General features: G+C 40.4%; 1 protein-coding gene across 2 annotated transcripts in view; it reads right to left on the minus strand.

The window, feature by feature from the left end:
* Nucleotides 1-15,580, minus strand: part of CNOT2 (CCR4-NOT transcription complex subunit 2) — a 2,080,381-nt gene that overhangs the window by 379,733 nt on the left and 1,685,068 nt on the right. For both annotated transcript variants that reach the window (XM_044087993.1, XM_044087992.1), the window contains 2 exons: nt 7,161-7,222; nt 6,958-7,007 (listed from right to left, as the gene is read on the minus strand). In XM_044087993.1, coding sequence (XP_043943928.1) covers nt 6,958-7,007; nt 7,161-7,222 — 112 coding nt within the window. The remainder of the gene's footprint in view (nt 1-6,957; nt 7,008-7,160; nt 7,223-15,580) is intronic.

Genomic DNA, 15,580 nt, shown 5'->3' on the forward strand with positions numbered 1-15,580 from the left:
TATACTATGCCAAGAATTATAGATATAATTTCAGATAAAGATGGGATGCCAAGCATGGTTATTTTGGAAATCAGTAGGAAGTATTATACTTTGATAAATACATACTGGATACCAGGACTGAGTACTAAACATGTTGACAAATATCCGGACCTGATTACTTTAAATACAAAAAGGGAAATTATAGCAACAGGTGATTTTAACAGCCTATTATCAGGCAATGATACTTATAAAAATGGTAAAATAAAACTAACATCCCAAGCCAAGAAGTTAAATGACTTTACAAACCAGATGAACCTTAAAGATATACATGGTCTAAGAGAACATTATTCCTTATTTTATATTCATTATTCATATCGGTTTGGTACACAAACACTGATAAGGTCTTTGTATCAAATAATATATACTCTGAAATAATTGACGTATCTATAATGACTTGTCTACTTTCGGACTATAATGCTATAAACTTTACATTAACTACACATACAGATGATTTAAGATTTCTACATAGAATTCCTGCTTACATAACTAAGTTAAATGACTTTAGGGAATGGATAATGAAAGAAATAGACATGTTTATGGAAACAAATAATAATGGTGAAGTGACTGATATTACACTATGGGACACCTTTAAAGTTTATATATATGGTAGAATAAAATCTTGGTACCTTAAAAAAAGGAGAGAGTGGGACAAAGAACTTTTAGACTTACAAAAAAACGCAGATAAGATAAAAATGGACGCAAAACCAAATAAAGTAGCACATAACGAAATTACTAAGTTAAATCAAAAATACTTAGAAGTTCTGAATCGTAAGGTAGTCATAAACCTGGAAAACTGAAATTAGAATCTTATGCTGTAAATCCCAAATATCTACGTAAAATAGTGGTAAGATAAAAAAAAAATAATCAAAATCTTATTAATGAGATTTATGTGATGGTTCAGTTAAGAGTACATCAAACTTAATGGGCATATTAGAAGTGTTCAAAAACTACTATAAAGATATAAACAATAACACACCACTTTTGGAGACAGATAATGTAATAAATACTTTTATTTAAGAAAATATAACTACTAAGGTGTCAATGCAACAAAATAACATATTAAATAAAGAACACTAACAGAAGTGAAAGAGCAAATAAAAAATATAAAAGACAATAAAGCTCCAGGACTGGAAGGAACAATTCCTAAACTATATAAGATTTTTCCTGAATATATAATAAAAAAAATGATGAGTGCCTTTACTATGGTTAAGCAAAAATGTATAACACCCCGATTGTGGAAATACTCAATATCTCCCCCATATTAAAACAAGGTAAGGACCCCAAATCTTGTAATTCATGTAGGCTAATTTTGTTACTAAACACTGATTATAAAATTTTCATGCCAATATTAGTTAATAGGATAAAGAAAATATTACCTAATCTAATACATAATGATCAGACAGGATTCAGTCTTCATAGAAAAGTGCAAGATAACATTATTAAATTACTATCATTAATAGACATAGCATGCAAATACAAAAAAAAAACAACTATTATGAGCCTAGACATAGAAAAGGCTTTTGCTTCTATTAGTTGGTCTTGGGTGGTGCTGCGGTAGCGGTGTCGCCTCCCAGTAAGACGATGTCCTGTTCAATTCTCAGCTAGAGCGTCTTCTGTGTGGAGACATGCGTGAATGGGCGTACCTTCGTTGAAGGTTGTGCGTCAGGGCCCGCAACTTGGCACGTAAAAATCTACTGCCAATCATTAGCGGACCGGAGTTCCGCTGTGGCGACCCCTAACCGGGAAAAGCTGAAAGGCACAACAGTTGGTCTTACCTACAAAGAATTCTGATTGGTTTTAAATTCTCCTCAGATTTTGCCAACTTATTAATGAAAATTTATAGTGGGGCACAAGCTTATGTGAAAATCGGATCATGCCTATCCTCACCACTAGAAATCCTCAAGGGAACTAGACAAGGTTGTCCTTTGTCACCGTTATTGTTTGCTCTTTTAATGGAACCTTTTGCTACATATATCAGAAACGAGCAAAATATAAAAGGCTTTCAAATTAATAAGAACTATTGCCCTAAGATACAATTACTTGCTGATGATATGTTGTTAATGCTGGATGATTATGGTTCTTTGCATGATATTATAAATACCTTAAGCAAGCAAGTTTGAAAGAATTTCAGGGGTTAAATTTAATCATAATAAATCCCAAAACTAATAACAAAAATATCAACAAAAATCTAAGAGAGAATAGCCTGTTTAATTGGGGGAATGATGTATTAGAATATTTGGGTGTCAGTATAAAGAGTACAGGGAAAGAGTCTGTTAAACCTCTTCTTCTTTTGGCTTTCCCTGGTTAGGGGTCACCAGAGCGGATCACCTGTCCACTCATGATTGGCAGTGAAGTTTTACGGTGGTGAGTAGCCAGCCCGGCGCCCAACTTCCACAGAAGGCACACACACACACACACACACACACACACACACACACACACACACACACACGCACACACACGCACACACACGCACACAGGGGCAATTTAGTGTGTCCAATCCACCTCAAAGAATCTGTTAAACTAAACTATAATAATTTAATAACCACCATTAGTGAACTAATCAAAGGATGGAATAAAATGTTCTTCACAATGGAGGATAGGCTCTCTTTAATTAAAATAACTTTACCTAAAATTCTGTTTTATATACAGTCATTGATACTACCCCCCTCCCAAAAACTTATTTAAAAAATTAGATTCCATGCTTCTTAAATTTTTATGGTTCCCCTTAAAAGCTAGGATTGCATATAAATGGCACATTAGAGCTTGGAACAGTAATGAGATAGCATTCCCTAGTTTAGATATTTATTCCAAATCAATTATAATTAATGTATTACACTGGATCACACCTACCTATTTATCTGGATCACACCTACCTATTTATCTGGCTGGAAAACAATACATGAGATTCATATAACTGATGTCAGAACTATAGAAAATCAATTTAAGGAACAATATGGAATAAGAAGAGTTCACTGGCTTTTATAAGCCGCAGTGGTACAGCGGTAGCGTTGTTGCCTCACAGCAAGAGGTTCTCCTGTTCGATTCTCGGCTGGAGTGCCTTCTGTGTGGAGTCTGCATGTCATCACCACGGTCGAGTGGCCTCTGAAAGACATGCGTGAATGGACGTGCCTTCGTTGAAGGTTGGGCTGGCAACTTGGCACCATAAAAAAAAAAAATCTACTGCCAATCATTAACAGACCGGAGTTCCGCTGTGGCGACCCCTAACTGGGAAAAGCCGAAAAGACAAACAACAAGAGTTCATTGGCTTTTATGTGAATATTGTTTATTTAATAAGAAGTTTGATCATTTTTCTTATGGCATTAATCAAATATTTAATAACTTTAAAAATATAATTGATTGAAAGTACATTAAACAATTTCTATTTCTTATATTCCCTATAGCATACTCCCCTGATTGCATAGATTCTTTCAACATCAATGCGATGCAAAAATTAAAGGAAAATAACTTGATATTCTGGCATCGGTTCTATTGAAAATAAGAGTATTAAACCACTAAACTCTCTTTTATGTAGTTTTGATAATAGTCAAGAGAGTTGGTTGTTTATACACTCTTTACGGCAGTTTACAGAAAACAAAATGAGATTATCAATCAACCCAGAGACTGAATCTATACCTAGTTTGATTCAGCTTTTTATTAGGTGTCTTGAGAAGACAGATAACCAAAAATTAAGTATCTCACCTATCTATAAGATACTAAGAGAAGACGCTCTAAAGTTTGACTCAGACTTTTGGAATTACTATGTAAAGATTAATGGTGAACAAATATCTGATGAATCCAAAAAATTATTGAATTCTATGTATGGTACCTCTTCTTCATTATACTGGAGATTGTATACATGGAAATTTATGAACAGGAGTTTCTATACTCCACATAAAATAAATCATACTCAAAAACAGTGAAAGTAAATGTTGGAAATGTGATGAATTACTAGAGGCAAACTGGGTTCACAAGTTCATTGAATGTAGAAATGTTGTTCAATACTGGAAAGACTTCATATATTTTGTAAATGCTTTATGGTCTGATAACTGTCACATTTCTAACTCACTAATCCTATTCAATGTTCCTATACGTGATGTGATACCTAAATATCAGATTCAGTTACTATGGTCAATTCTTGCAATTGTCAGAAAAGTTAGTACTTTGAACTGGCAAAGTAAACAAGATTTGATGTTTAAAGATTTTATTAATTTAGCAAAAGTTGTTTGTAAAAAAAGAAATGCAAATCATTTGTTATAGAACTCATAACATTACTCATAAAAAATAGCATGGCAAAAATTGGAAAACCTTTTGAACAAATACTGATAATGACTCATGGATAAAATGATTGTTTATCATGGATGAATATAAATATTGTTAATAGTTTTGTTATTATTTTATTGGATTTGTTATATGTACATTTGCATATGTTTATAATGAAAACAAAATAAAAATGTTTTTGAAAAAAAAAAAGAGCTTTCCATCTTGTTCAGAAGGAATGGGTTTAGCACCAGATGGCTTAGCCACAGAAATAACTGCAGGATATACTTTTGGATTAGAAGACAGATACAAGATTATAAGACTTTATATAGTCCTTATAGGGGCAAGAGATAAAACTGTCAAGCATCCTGCAGGCTTTCAAGAAAACATACTCTGAAGTTGACAGCAGGAACAGCTGCAGACTAAGTAAAATACAGCTGTAACAATCAAACTACTGCTGTTGGGATAACAGAATTTCACAATGTTACAAATTAAATAATTATTTCATCCCCATTATCATTTCAGAAAAATGTAACTTCCCAGGAGGGAGTTTGAAGGAAAATATTTCTTCAAAATAAGATCCCCCCTCCTGTGGAATATGTACTGGAAAATTACATTCCCAGTCATATTCCTGCTTTTCTGACTGGAAACCATTATCTGACACGGGATTTTTGTTTCTTTTAAAGCTCAGTGACAAATCAGTAATGAATGAATCAAAGGCTACTGAAAGTTATTTTAAAACGGTTTTCCCTCAAACTGCAAAACTTAAAAAATCAATTTTCTGATTTTTTTTTTTTTTTTTTTTTTTACTGACAACCACTAAAAACACAATTCCTGGTTTAAAGTACATGTTTTCTCTTAAAGTAAACTTTCCCCCATAAAATATGGTAAAATGGCAGGTTTTCCTCAGAAGGGTACTTACCTGCCCAGAGTTAGTGAAGCACTAGCCAACAGTCAATCACACGAAGCCTGCAGGGAAAGCGCACTGCGACAAAGTTCTAAAGGTTTAGTGCCCTAACCCCTGACTATAAGGATGCTGGTTGGTTGTCATATACTGGGCATGATATAAGGCACAGAAGCTTAGGCTATTCCAACTGTGACCTAATGAACATCTTGACTACTGTCTGTGGCACAGCCAGTGACAAGCAGCCTCTTAGCTGCCATCCTAGGTATGCAAGTGTAGGTAATCTTGGAAGTAATGACTGCCTTGGATGTCCACGGGTCTCCTTTTTCCAATGTCTTCTTGAACAAGGAATGTGAAAAGTCCATTTTCTCCCTCAGTGATTACAAACTGGGTGTCTGAGTCAAGTGTCCATTACTGACAACTTGCAAGAGGGCTCTGGAGGTATGGTGTTTTCCTGATTATCAATTCCAGGACTCTCAGACACTACAGACTCCTGGGCCAGGAGCTAAAAGAGCTCCTAATATACCCTGTCCTGCCTTAGTTCTTTTTAGGTGCTTTTCAATAAACTTTGTCTTCTTTGGTGAGACAGTTGGTACAAGTGACAAAATGCCAAGGCATCTTCTTGACCTGACACATTTAGAAAGAATGCTCTCTTTGTCATAAAGACTTTTTGTTCAAAGCAGCACAAATACTTCACTTGGCCATCTGCTCTTGTCCAAAGCAAAAAAACACAGTGTTACAGCATTTATATGGAACCTATATATTACACGTATACATTTTTTTTCCTGGGATGAGCATACAAACATACCAGTCATACAGCCCCAACACCAAGCATTAAACAATTTACATTATAAAGAATTGCCCAACAAGCGGTATACTTCATTTGATCGAAATTTCATTTGACCTAAACCCATTTGATTGAAAACCAGCATTAAAGGCAAACAGGGATTTGTCCCCCTCCCCAATGTTGTGCGACCCTGGAGTTGGTATATATAGTTAGGGGGGTGGGGGCGCAGCCCCCACCTACTTCCGATTAAAATCTGTACCCCCCTAGCTATATATACCAACTCCAGGGTCGCACGACATTGGGGAGGGGGACACATCCCTGTTATTTGCCTTGAATACTGGTTTTCGATCAAATGAACTTTCGATCCAATGGGTTTAGGTCAAATGAACTTTCGATCAAATGAAGTAGACTCCCAACAAGAGTGCTTATCTGCCAGCTCTGGAATAATATGCTATACTGCCAGCAACACCAATGTTGCACCTGTAACTGCTGTAAACCAGAGTTTGGCAAGAATGAGCCAACAAAGGCATGGATGGACCATCCCTTTTCAGTGGGAACATATTCCAGGTGTCCGGACATCTGCCTTGTCAGGAGGAGAAAGGGTGGAAAGCTCTGGGAGTCAGCCTGGATGTTTTTTTTTTTTTGGTACTGTTATTATAACTGCACAGTGATCCATTTGATGAACATTAAGTTTACACATTGAAAAAGGAAATAAATCAAAATCTTTTTAAGCTCTATCTGCTTTTTTTTAAAGCATCACCTTGACCGAATTTCTTCTGAAGCAATTATATAATCAGTAAATAAAGGAACACCCAGATTCTATGGTTTTGTACAGCAATAAACAACTGTTAAACAGCAAAGCATTCACTCATCAGGCCAAATGAAAGGAAATATCAAACTTTCCCAGTGATCAGCATCCAACCATCCTTTTCTAAATAATACTGACAAAAAAAGAAAGTATACACACCTTATCCCTAATGTGAATATTGGTTAAGTACTCAGATGGCACATGGAAGTCTGAAGGAAAGAAAGGAGAATTAACTTGCAATTTACTTGAACTTATTAGTTAACAGCATCTGACTTGTTTTAATCTAAGAGTTTAACTTGAAGACAAAAAAAATCTAAAACAAATACACTGATATTCATAATAAATTTGTAAAGTTCTCTTACCAATATCTTGAGGTCGACAAGGAGCAGAAGCCCACGGTGATGCAAATTTTGGATAAAGATTTCTAGGAGGGGAACAGTGTATCTTGAAGCAATGTATTTCATAAGGTAACACAAAAATATAAAGGTCTGACTAACCTTTCACTTTTTTTACTTTAGTACTACACTTATAATATGTCAGAACTACTCCATTACCAAGAATACAACCAATACATAACATTTAAGAAATATAAGCAATAAGTAAAAAACACTTCAGACCACATTATTGTTTGCACCCTGTATTTTTCATAGACACTTCTGAACTTTTAAGTTGTGTGATATAACAATGCACCACTGCAATCTTATATACATCAAGGGTTATTTTAATACTAGCAGCATGCATTTTGGAAGAATGAAAGTGCAGAAGTTATAAAAGGCTAACTAATCTAATGAGAAAACAATGCAGCTGTTAAACATGGGCCAGTCTCTACAAAGACATGTACAGTCACCAACTGCGATTTCCCAACACCTAGCTACAAGTAGATTAAAAAAAAAAAAAAACACTTGTAGATGGTGCAGCCCTCTGTACCCTCAAACCGAATTCATGTATTACAGCACTACAAAAATAGTTTACATTTACTGTGTTTATGTGTTGGGGAGCATGAAGCTACTTAGCATTTTTCAATCGAAAAGGTGTAAGGCTTGGACAATCACATTCAGATTGCTGGGATTGAAATGTATAGCTCAACAAAGATGGCCTTTTTTCCCCAGGCTCAAGATGTCTGGGACACAGACAGCATTACCAAATGCAGGCACAATTTTTACAACTCTAACTTTACTAATGTGGAATACAGTCTACTGCTGAGGTACCTAGGAGGACCAGATTAAGAAAACATCCCTTTAACAAAGGAAGCATCCTCAAAGGATGACCTTACTCTGGAAGTGATCCACAGTTTTTAGTGTTTCCAAAACTGGAGCATGTGGTTGTTGTTTAAGTACTGTCCACTGAGGCATTTTGGATGAATGCTGTGAAAGTGACCATTACTTTGGTTAAATATGTATAATTACTCCTCTTAGAAGTATTGTGGCCTCGGAAGGTTCTGCTACTACTTCACTGGCTAAATTTGTGGATGGCAAACTAAAAAAGCTTTCTTATGAGGGTCCAACTGTACTAAAGGACTCTTGGGATTTTCTTAGATCACTTTCTGATGAAGACTTGCCTTTGTCGAAAATGTATCGATTGGTTTGGCGTTATTGGTGTTTTGTGATTTTCAATAAAAGATCCTTTCAAGAAGGAATCCGGGTTTCTGACCTCTCTTTGGACACTCCCTGCAAGTCTTTATTTTTGGTTTTAAATATGTATATGCTTGTGTGTGTGTGTGTGTGTGTGTGTGTGTGTGGTGGGGGCATGAACAATTAGCCTTCCATGAAGCGGCAGTATTTACTTTTTTCTTCTGGAGGGGAGTCTTCTATTCTGTCTGTGAAATCTCAGTATCTAGTGGATATCCGTGCAGCAGATAAAACATTTACCCATGTTTTCATAGCAGTTAAACAACCGGGCATGAAGGATGGGTCTATCTATTTCCTCTGTGAAAAATCAAATTGGGCGTTGGGCAATGGATAGAGCTTGTAACTTGGAAACCCACCAGAAAAGGTTTTCCAAGATAGTTATCTGTAGCCTTCTTTTGCTGCAGGTTTACAGAGTGGCCAAGTAGATGTTGCTGTGGTGAAACAGAGGTTCCAAGTCTCTGAACGAGAATACTGAATAAGAAGTATCACTGAGGGATGCTTTATTCACTATGAAGCAAGAAAGGGAAGTGGCCTGTGAGAAAATTAGAAATTGCTACTAAATGTAACTTTATGGCACCGTAGAGGACAGCCTTCTTGAAAAGTTTTATCAGAAACTGGAGAATCTTTCTGAGTGAGGATGACTGTGTCTAGATGACTCTGGACAGCTTAAATGGAAAGGTCCTTGCATTTGCTACTGAAATTTTTTTTCCAATGAAGGTATCTACGGCAAGGTAAGAACTATTGCGTCGGGGTTGGATAATGTGGGCCACATTTAGAATTACAGAGAAGCCATGCTGACAATCTTAAAAGTACTGGTATTGGGGTGATGTCTGTCTGGGGGTGGGAAAAGTTCAGCTGCCTTGAAATGGAGCATTCTAAATGGCTGCCCTAGTAAATTGAGGATAAAAGCACTGAGAACTACACTGGGTGCATTCAGAAGAGGGGTACTATAAAAATCAGTTTGAGTGTAACCCTTTCACTTTTTTGGATAGCCCTCATTATCACTAATACTACAGGCAAGACAGAAGGGAGACCTTGAGGCCACATCTCCACTGGGGCATCATCTGCCATCTGTTTCTGAGTTGAAATAATGGCAAAGAACTGGTGACAGTTTATGTTTGATGGGGAGGCAAGCAGTTCTACTGCCACCAGATTCATTTGTGGAATGTTCTGTTGGCTATCTTCTGGTCTAGTGAAAGCCTCTGAGGCAGAAGTAGGTTCCTACTGTCTGTCTGTCTGCCAATACTGTGGTCTCCCCTGGAATGTGGAATGCAGTGATAAAGAGGTGGTGAGAAATGGCCCACTCCCACATATTTGTAGCTTCTCTGCTATGTGAAAGAAAGGAGAAAGTACAGTTGTGAAGGAACTTACCATAATTACAGTTGTTCAAGTATGTTCACTGTTGCAGAAGGCAAACTGTCCTGTCCAGCTTTCCAACTTGTGCCTCTCAGCTTGGCAGACACCTTCTCACTTGGACATCAGGGCACTAGTGGTGAAACAGGAACATCTACTAATACCATGTCTAGTTCTTTCTTTCTTGTCACTGATGTATCAGGTAGAAACTAGAGCACTGGTTACCCAGGTAGCAGATGCCCTCTGTGAAAGTTCAACCACAAGACCCTTCAAAGTTCTCTCTTCAACCACTGAAGAGTAAGGGTGTCTTGCAGAGTCAGGAAAGAGGGAAAGTGGAGATAAAAGATGACTGGGCAACCAGCAAGATCCCAGCATATTAAAGGGTCAGGAAGAGAGGAACAGCGAGGGGGATATGTTTCTGCAACTGTGAACACAGTCAAATATCTAAAATTACAGTTAAGTTCCTAAATATCTACACTATGTTCTTTGTATTTTTCACTGTTGCAGCTGTTTGATTTCCAAAGCTTATAAACTGTGGGGTCGTAGCCGTGTGGAAAGAAAGGCTGTAAAAACCCTTCCAGGCTGGCTCTGGCCAAAAGTACAGTTGTATACACATCATAAATGTAGATGTTTGAGTGTATTCACTGCTGCTGTCATCACCTGTGGGTTACCCCTGCTGTGGTAGCCCTCAGCCTGCCCGAATACCACAGTCAATATTTTTCTGCGTCAGCTGCTGTCACTTGCTGCCTGATGTCAGTTCATCAGTGCTATAAAGGAAGGCAGCCGACACCATTACATCAGGTTTTCTTGCCCTAACCAGTCAGATGCCCAAGTAAATATGGTAAAGTGGTCCTGGAGTCTAAAAGCCACTGTTAGAAACGTATGTCCCCCCTAAAGAAAGAGGATACAAGGGGGAAGGAGGGTGGGAAAAGTACACCTGTGTACACTTACCATAAATGTAGATGCTCGAGTGTATTCACTGTTGCAGTCATCACACTTGGGTTATCTGCCTGCAGGTAGCCCTCAGTCGGCCCGAATATCAGAGACTTAGTATTTCTGTATTTGATGCTGTCGCTCCAGGACTGACATCAGGTCGTCAGGAGTATAAAAACAGGCAGCTGACGCCATTACATCAGTTTTTCTTGCCCCAAATGTCAGGAGCCCCCCAATAGGGAGCTAAGTTATGGTGGGGGAAAACACCACCAGTAAAAAGTAAATACCAATACCCCTGAAAAGGGGGGGGGGGTAGTAAAAGGCATAGAGAGTTGAGAGAGAGAAGCAGGGGGTTGGAAGTTGGGGGGGGGGGACCAGAACTGCAACAGTGAATACACTCGAACATCTACATTTATGGTAAGTATACACAACTGTACTATGTTCTTCGTGTTTCACTGTTGCAGTCATCACACTTGGGCAGATTCCCAAAGCTGAGGAAGGGTGGAGGCAATCAAAAAGTATTAGGGCTGGCTAGTATGCCTTGCAGGACTGCTGTTGCAAAACCTGCCCTGGATTTGGAAAATATAGGCAGGTGGTATGCTTGGTGAAGGTGTGCACAGAACTCCAGGTAGCAGTGTCCAGGATGTCCCTGGTAGGGACTCCCCTGAGGAATGCTGTAGAGGTAGAAGTTGCCCTAGTGGAATGTGTTCTGACCCCCTGAGGGGGTTGGTTTCCCATGGTGCTCTAGCAGAAATGGATGCAATGTGTTATCCATTTGGAAACTGTTTGGTTAGAAATGGCCTTGCCCTCTGCCCCTGTTGCAAAGCTGACTAGTAACTGGTCAGATTTTCTGACGGGCTTAGTTCTATCAATGTAGAATCTGAGCTGTCTGTGCATGTTCAAGGAGTGCAGGATCCATTCCCCTTTATTCTGAGGATTAGGGAAGAAGGTAGGCAGATGAACAGACTGGTTGAGACCACACTGGACACCACTTTAGGCATAAAGGAAGGATGAGTCCTGAGGGAAACTCTGTCAGCATGGAAAATAATGAAGGGTTTCACAGTCATAATTGCTTGTAGCTCAGATACTCTTCTAGCTGAAGTAATGGCCAGAAGCAAGGCTGTTTTCCAAGAGAGGAATTTTAAATCTGCCGATGCTGCAGGTTCAAAGGGGAGTAGCGTGAGCTTTTCCAGTACAAAGTTAAGGTCCCAAGCAAGGGTGGGTACTCTCCTTGGTGGCCTTAAGTTATTTGCCCCTCTCGGGAACTGTTTGATAAGAGGGTGAGAGAAGAGAGGTGGCTCAGTGTTGCAATAAGCCGAAATGGCAGAGGCATGGATCTTAATAGAGGAGAAGGACAGGCCTCTGTGGAGTAGATCTGCTAAGTAATCCAGGATTAGAGGCAAGGAGGACGGAGTTGTGTCCTCTCCTTTAGACTGAATCCAGGAGCAGTACCTTTTCCACTTATCAGCATAGGATTTCCTTGTACTAGGTCTTCTAGCTTCAAGGATGACGTCCAGCACCTGCTTGCTCACGCTGGTTACTGGGGGAGAATTCGAGGGATAAGCCAGGCTGCAAGATTTAGGGTTTGCAGTTGCAGATGCAAAATCTGTCCCCCATGCTGAGAGAGCAGGGTTGGGCTCTGGTGTAGGTGCCAGGGTGGCACCGGTGACAGGCTTCGCAGGAGTGGGTACCAGTGTTGGCGTGGCCAGTCCAAGGGGAATCAGAATTGTCTTTGATCGGTCCTGTCTTATCTTGAGCAATATTCTTGAGAGGAGGGACAGAGGGGGAAAGGCATAGATACAGAGATTTACCCACTGGAAGGATAAGGCACCCACTTTCCAGGCCCTGCTGTGAGGTGTCCTGGTGCAGAATCTGCTGAGCTGGTGATTGCAGGGGGAGGCAAAGAGATCCACCTCTGGGGTCCCCCACTTCTGAATCAGAAGGTTGAAGGTGCTGGGCTCTAGTTGCCACTTGTGTGGGTCTAAGAGATTTTTGCTTAAATCGTCTGCCAGTGAGTTTTGTTTGCCTGGCAGGAATTGAGTTTGCAGATGGACCTGCATGTCCAAGGTCATGTTCCACAGGACCATGGCTAGCCTGCAGAGTGGGTAAGAGTGGGTTCCCCCCCTGCTTGTTGTACCACATAATTGTGGTGTTGTCTGTTTTTACTGACTGGTGAGAGTAGGGATCTGAGAGCTGTCAGAGCGTGCTGCACAACTAGCATCTTTTTCTGGTTGATGTACAGATGCATTTGACTTGGGCTCCAGTGGCCCTGAATGCACTTGCCATCTATGTGTGCCCCCCAGGCATAGTCTGATGCATCCGTGGTTGGGGTCTGGGAGGCATGGGGTTGGGTATAGGGCAGTCCCTTGTTGTGGTTGCATGCTGCTGCCCACCAAAGAAACTCTGTCCTTAGACAGGGTATTATGGAAATGACAGTTTCCAGGTCTGCAAATGTTGGCACCACAGACTATTTAAGTACCACTGAAGTTTCCTCATATGCAGTCTGGCATATGGAATTAGTAGGGTGCATGAGGCCATGAACCATAGGGCCTGCAGGATTTTCCTTGTGGATAGCTGGGTTCTAGTGGCCATTTGAGTAAAATAGCCTGTCAGATAGGCTTGTTTTTCTGGAGTGAGGAATGCCATCTGGGATGTTGTGGCCAAGCTTGCTCCCAGGAATACAATCTTTTGACTGGGGACTTGTTTTATTATTTTCGTTGTTGGTGTACCCTAGGGAGGTTAGAAGGTTTGTTACAAATGTCAGGTGCTGCAACAGCATTCCGTGACTGTCCGCCTGAATCAGGCAGTCGTCCACGTATGGGTAAATCTGAATATTTCTCTTGTCTGCAGTAAGCAATGGCTGGAGCCAGGCATTTTGTGAATTCTCTGGGAGCAGTGGATAAGCCAAAGAGAAGTGCAGAGAACTGATAATGCATAGATCCTGCCCTGAAGCGTAGATATTTTCTGAATGACTCCCATATAGGGATGTGCAGATAGGCTTCTTTTAAGTCTAGGGTGACTAACCAGGCATCTTTGGCTAGCATCGGTAGAAGCAGCTGCAGGGTGAGCATTTTGAATTTTGGTACCATCAGGAAGGTGTTGAGAATGGAAAGATCTAGTATTGGGAGCAAAATGCCCTCTTTTCTGGGTACAAGGAAAGGTCTGTAATAGAATCCTTGAACTATCTGTTCCGCAGGAACAGGTTGACTTGCCCTTAGAGAGAGTAGGGTTTGGACATGGTTTTGAGCCTCTGCCCACTGGTTTAGAGGAAGGTCTGGGAACCCTTTTGGGCTTGGCAGTAAGTGGAAGTGAAATCTGTACCCCTGGGATACAATGTTGAGGACCCATCGGTCTTTGGTGATAGGAATCCAGTTTTTTGCATGAAGGGCAAGTTTTCCTCCTAGGGGCACAAACAGTTGGGGCAGAGGAGGGGAGTGGAGTTGAGAAGTCATTGGGAATTTTTTCCATAAGGGGTGGTTTAGCACTCCCCGCTTTAAAGGTGGAGGCACTCCATTGCTTAGATCTCTGCATACCCGGAGACTGTAGCCTGGGGGGGGGGGTTGTTTCCCCTGGGTCTAAGTTTCAGATGGCCTTGAGGGGGCTGGAAAGGACCAATGTTTCGAGGGGCAATGCCTACTGAATCTAGGAGGCTGAACTTGCAAGAATTCTTTAACCGTCTGCATAGATTTAGCTTTTTCTTCCATCTTTTTAAGAACCTCTTCTGCTTTGGTGCCAAACAGATTGTCCTTGTTCAAAGGAGCGTCTAGTAACTTGGATTTGACATGATCTGGAAAGGTCTGCTCCTTAAGCCAAGCATGCCTTCTCAGTACATAACCAGTGACTGCTGCCCTGCAAGATGCTTCTAAGTGGTCAAAGCCACACTGCAATGTATGCTTGCTGACTTGGCCTGCAGAATGCATAAGCTCTTGCAATTCTTTATTTTCTGCACAGTCTGTGAAGGTAGCTATTTTCTGCTTAACAAGTTCCATAATATGCTGTTGGTACTTCAGCATGTGAAACTGACAATTCAAAGCCCAAATGGCAAGAGTTGCAGAGGTATATACTTTCTTACCCCATCTGTCCAAAGGGGTGGGATTCGTAGCTGTAGTTGCCTTGATACCTTTAGGCCCCTGGGAAATGATCTCTGGGTCAGCAGTAGGATTTTTGAAAAGAAATTTGAGAGTCAGGTACTCTGTAGTAGCTGTCTGGTTTCCTAGGGGCAGGGGGTAAAGTATCAGGAGTAAGACTGGATTCCATAAAGACATTATCAACAACTTCCAGGACTGGTGGTACTGCTAAAGGCCTGTGTTGTGGCAAGTCTAGAAATTCTCCGAGTCTCTTTTTGGACTGAGGATAGTCTTGGCATTCCCAGTGGAAATGCTCTCTTAATGTACGTAAGGTTTCACCAAAAGAAAAATCCCCTGGAGGAGAGGCAGAGGGAATGGATTCCTCTGCATCAGAATCCTCATAAGCAGATAAGGGCATGACTTCATAATCAGAAACCTCAGAGACATCAGACTCTTGGTCTGTTGAAGCTGCTGGGGACTGGTCTCTTTTTCTCTTAGCAGGGGAAGCCTAACTTCCCCTAATCAGCATAATAAGGTCTTATGCCATTCTAAGCATTTTATTTTTTGGCAAGGGAGCAGGTTCATGTGCTTTGGTCGTCGGTTTTCTAGGCATAGCACGTACTCTTGGCCTTAGAAACTCGGTAGTTTTAGATAGAACTGAAGTAGTCGGTTTGTGTCTAAGATCGGTAGTGCGAAGAACTTCCTCAGAAGCCAGTGCCTGCTCAGCGGCTCCGGACCCATCCAAGGTAGAGACACCCGCCGGTTCCATAGTCGTAGAAGAGTCTCGCGGCATACCGGACT

Source organism: Protopterus annectens, chromosome 11.part0, assembly GCF_019279795.1.
Source record: "Protopterus annectens isolate FY-2018-M chromosome 11.part0, PAN1.0, whole genome shotgun sequence".
In the NCBI taxonomy this organism is placed as follows: Eukaryota; Metazoa; Chordata; order Ceratodontiformes; family Protopteridae; genus Protopterus; species Protopterus annectens.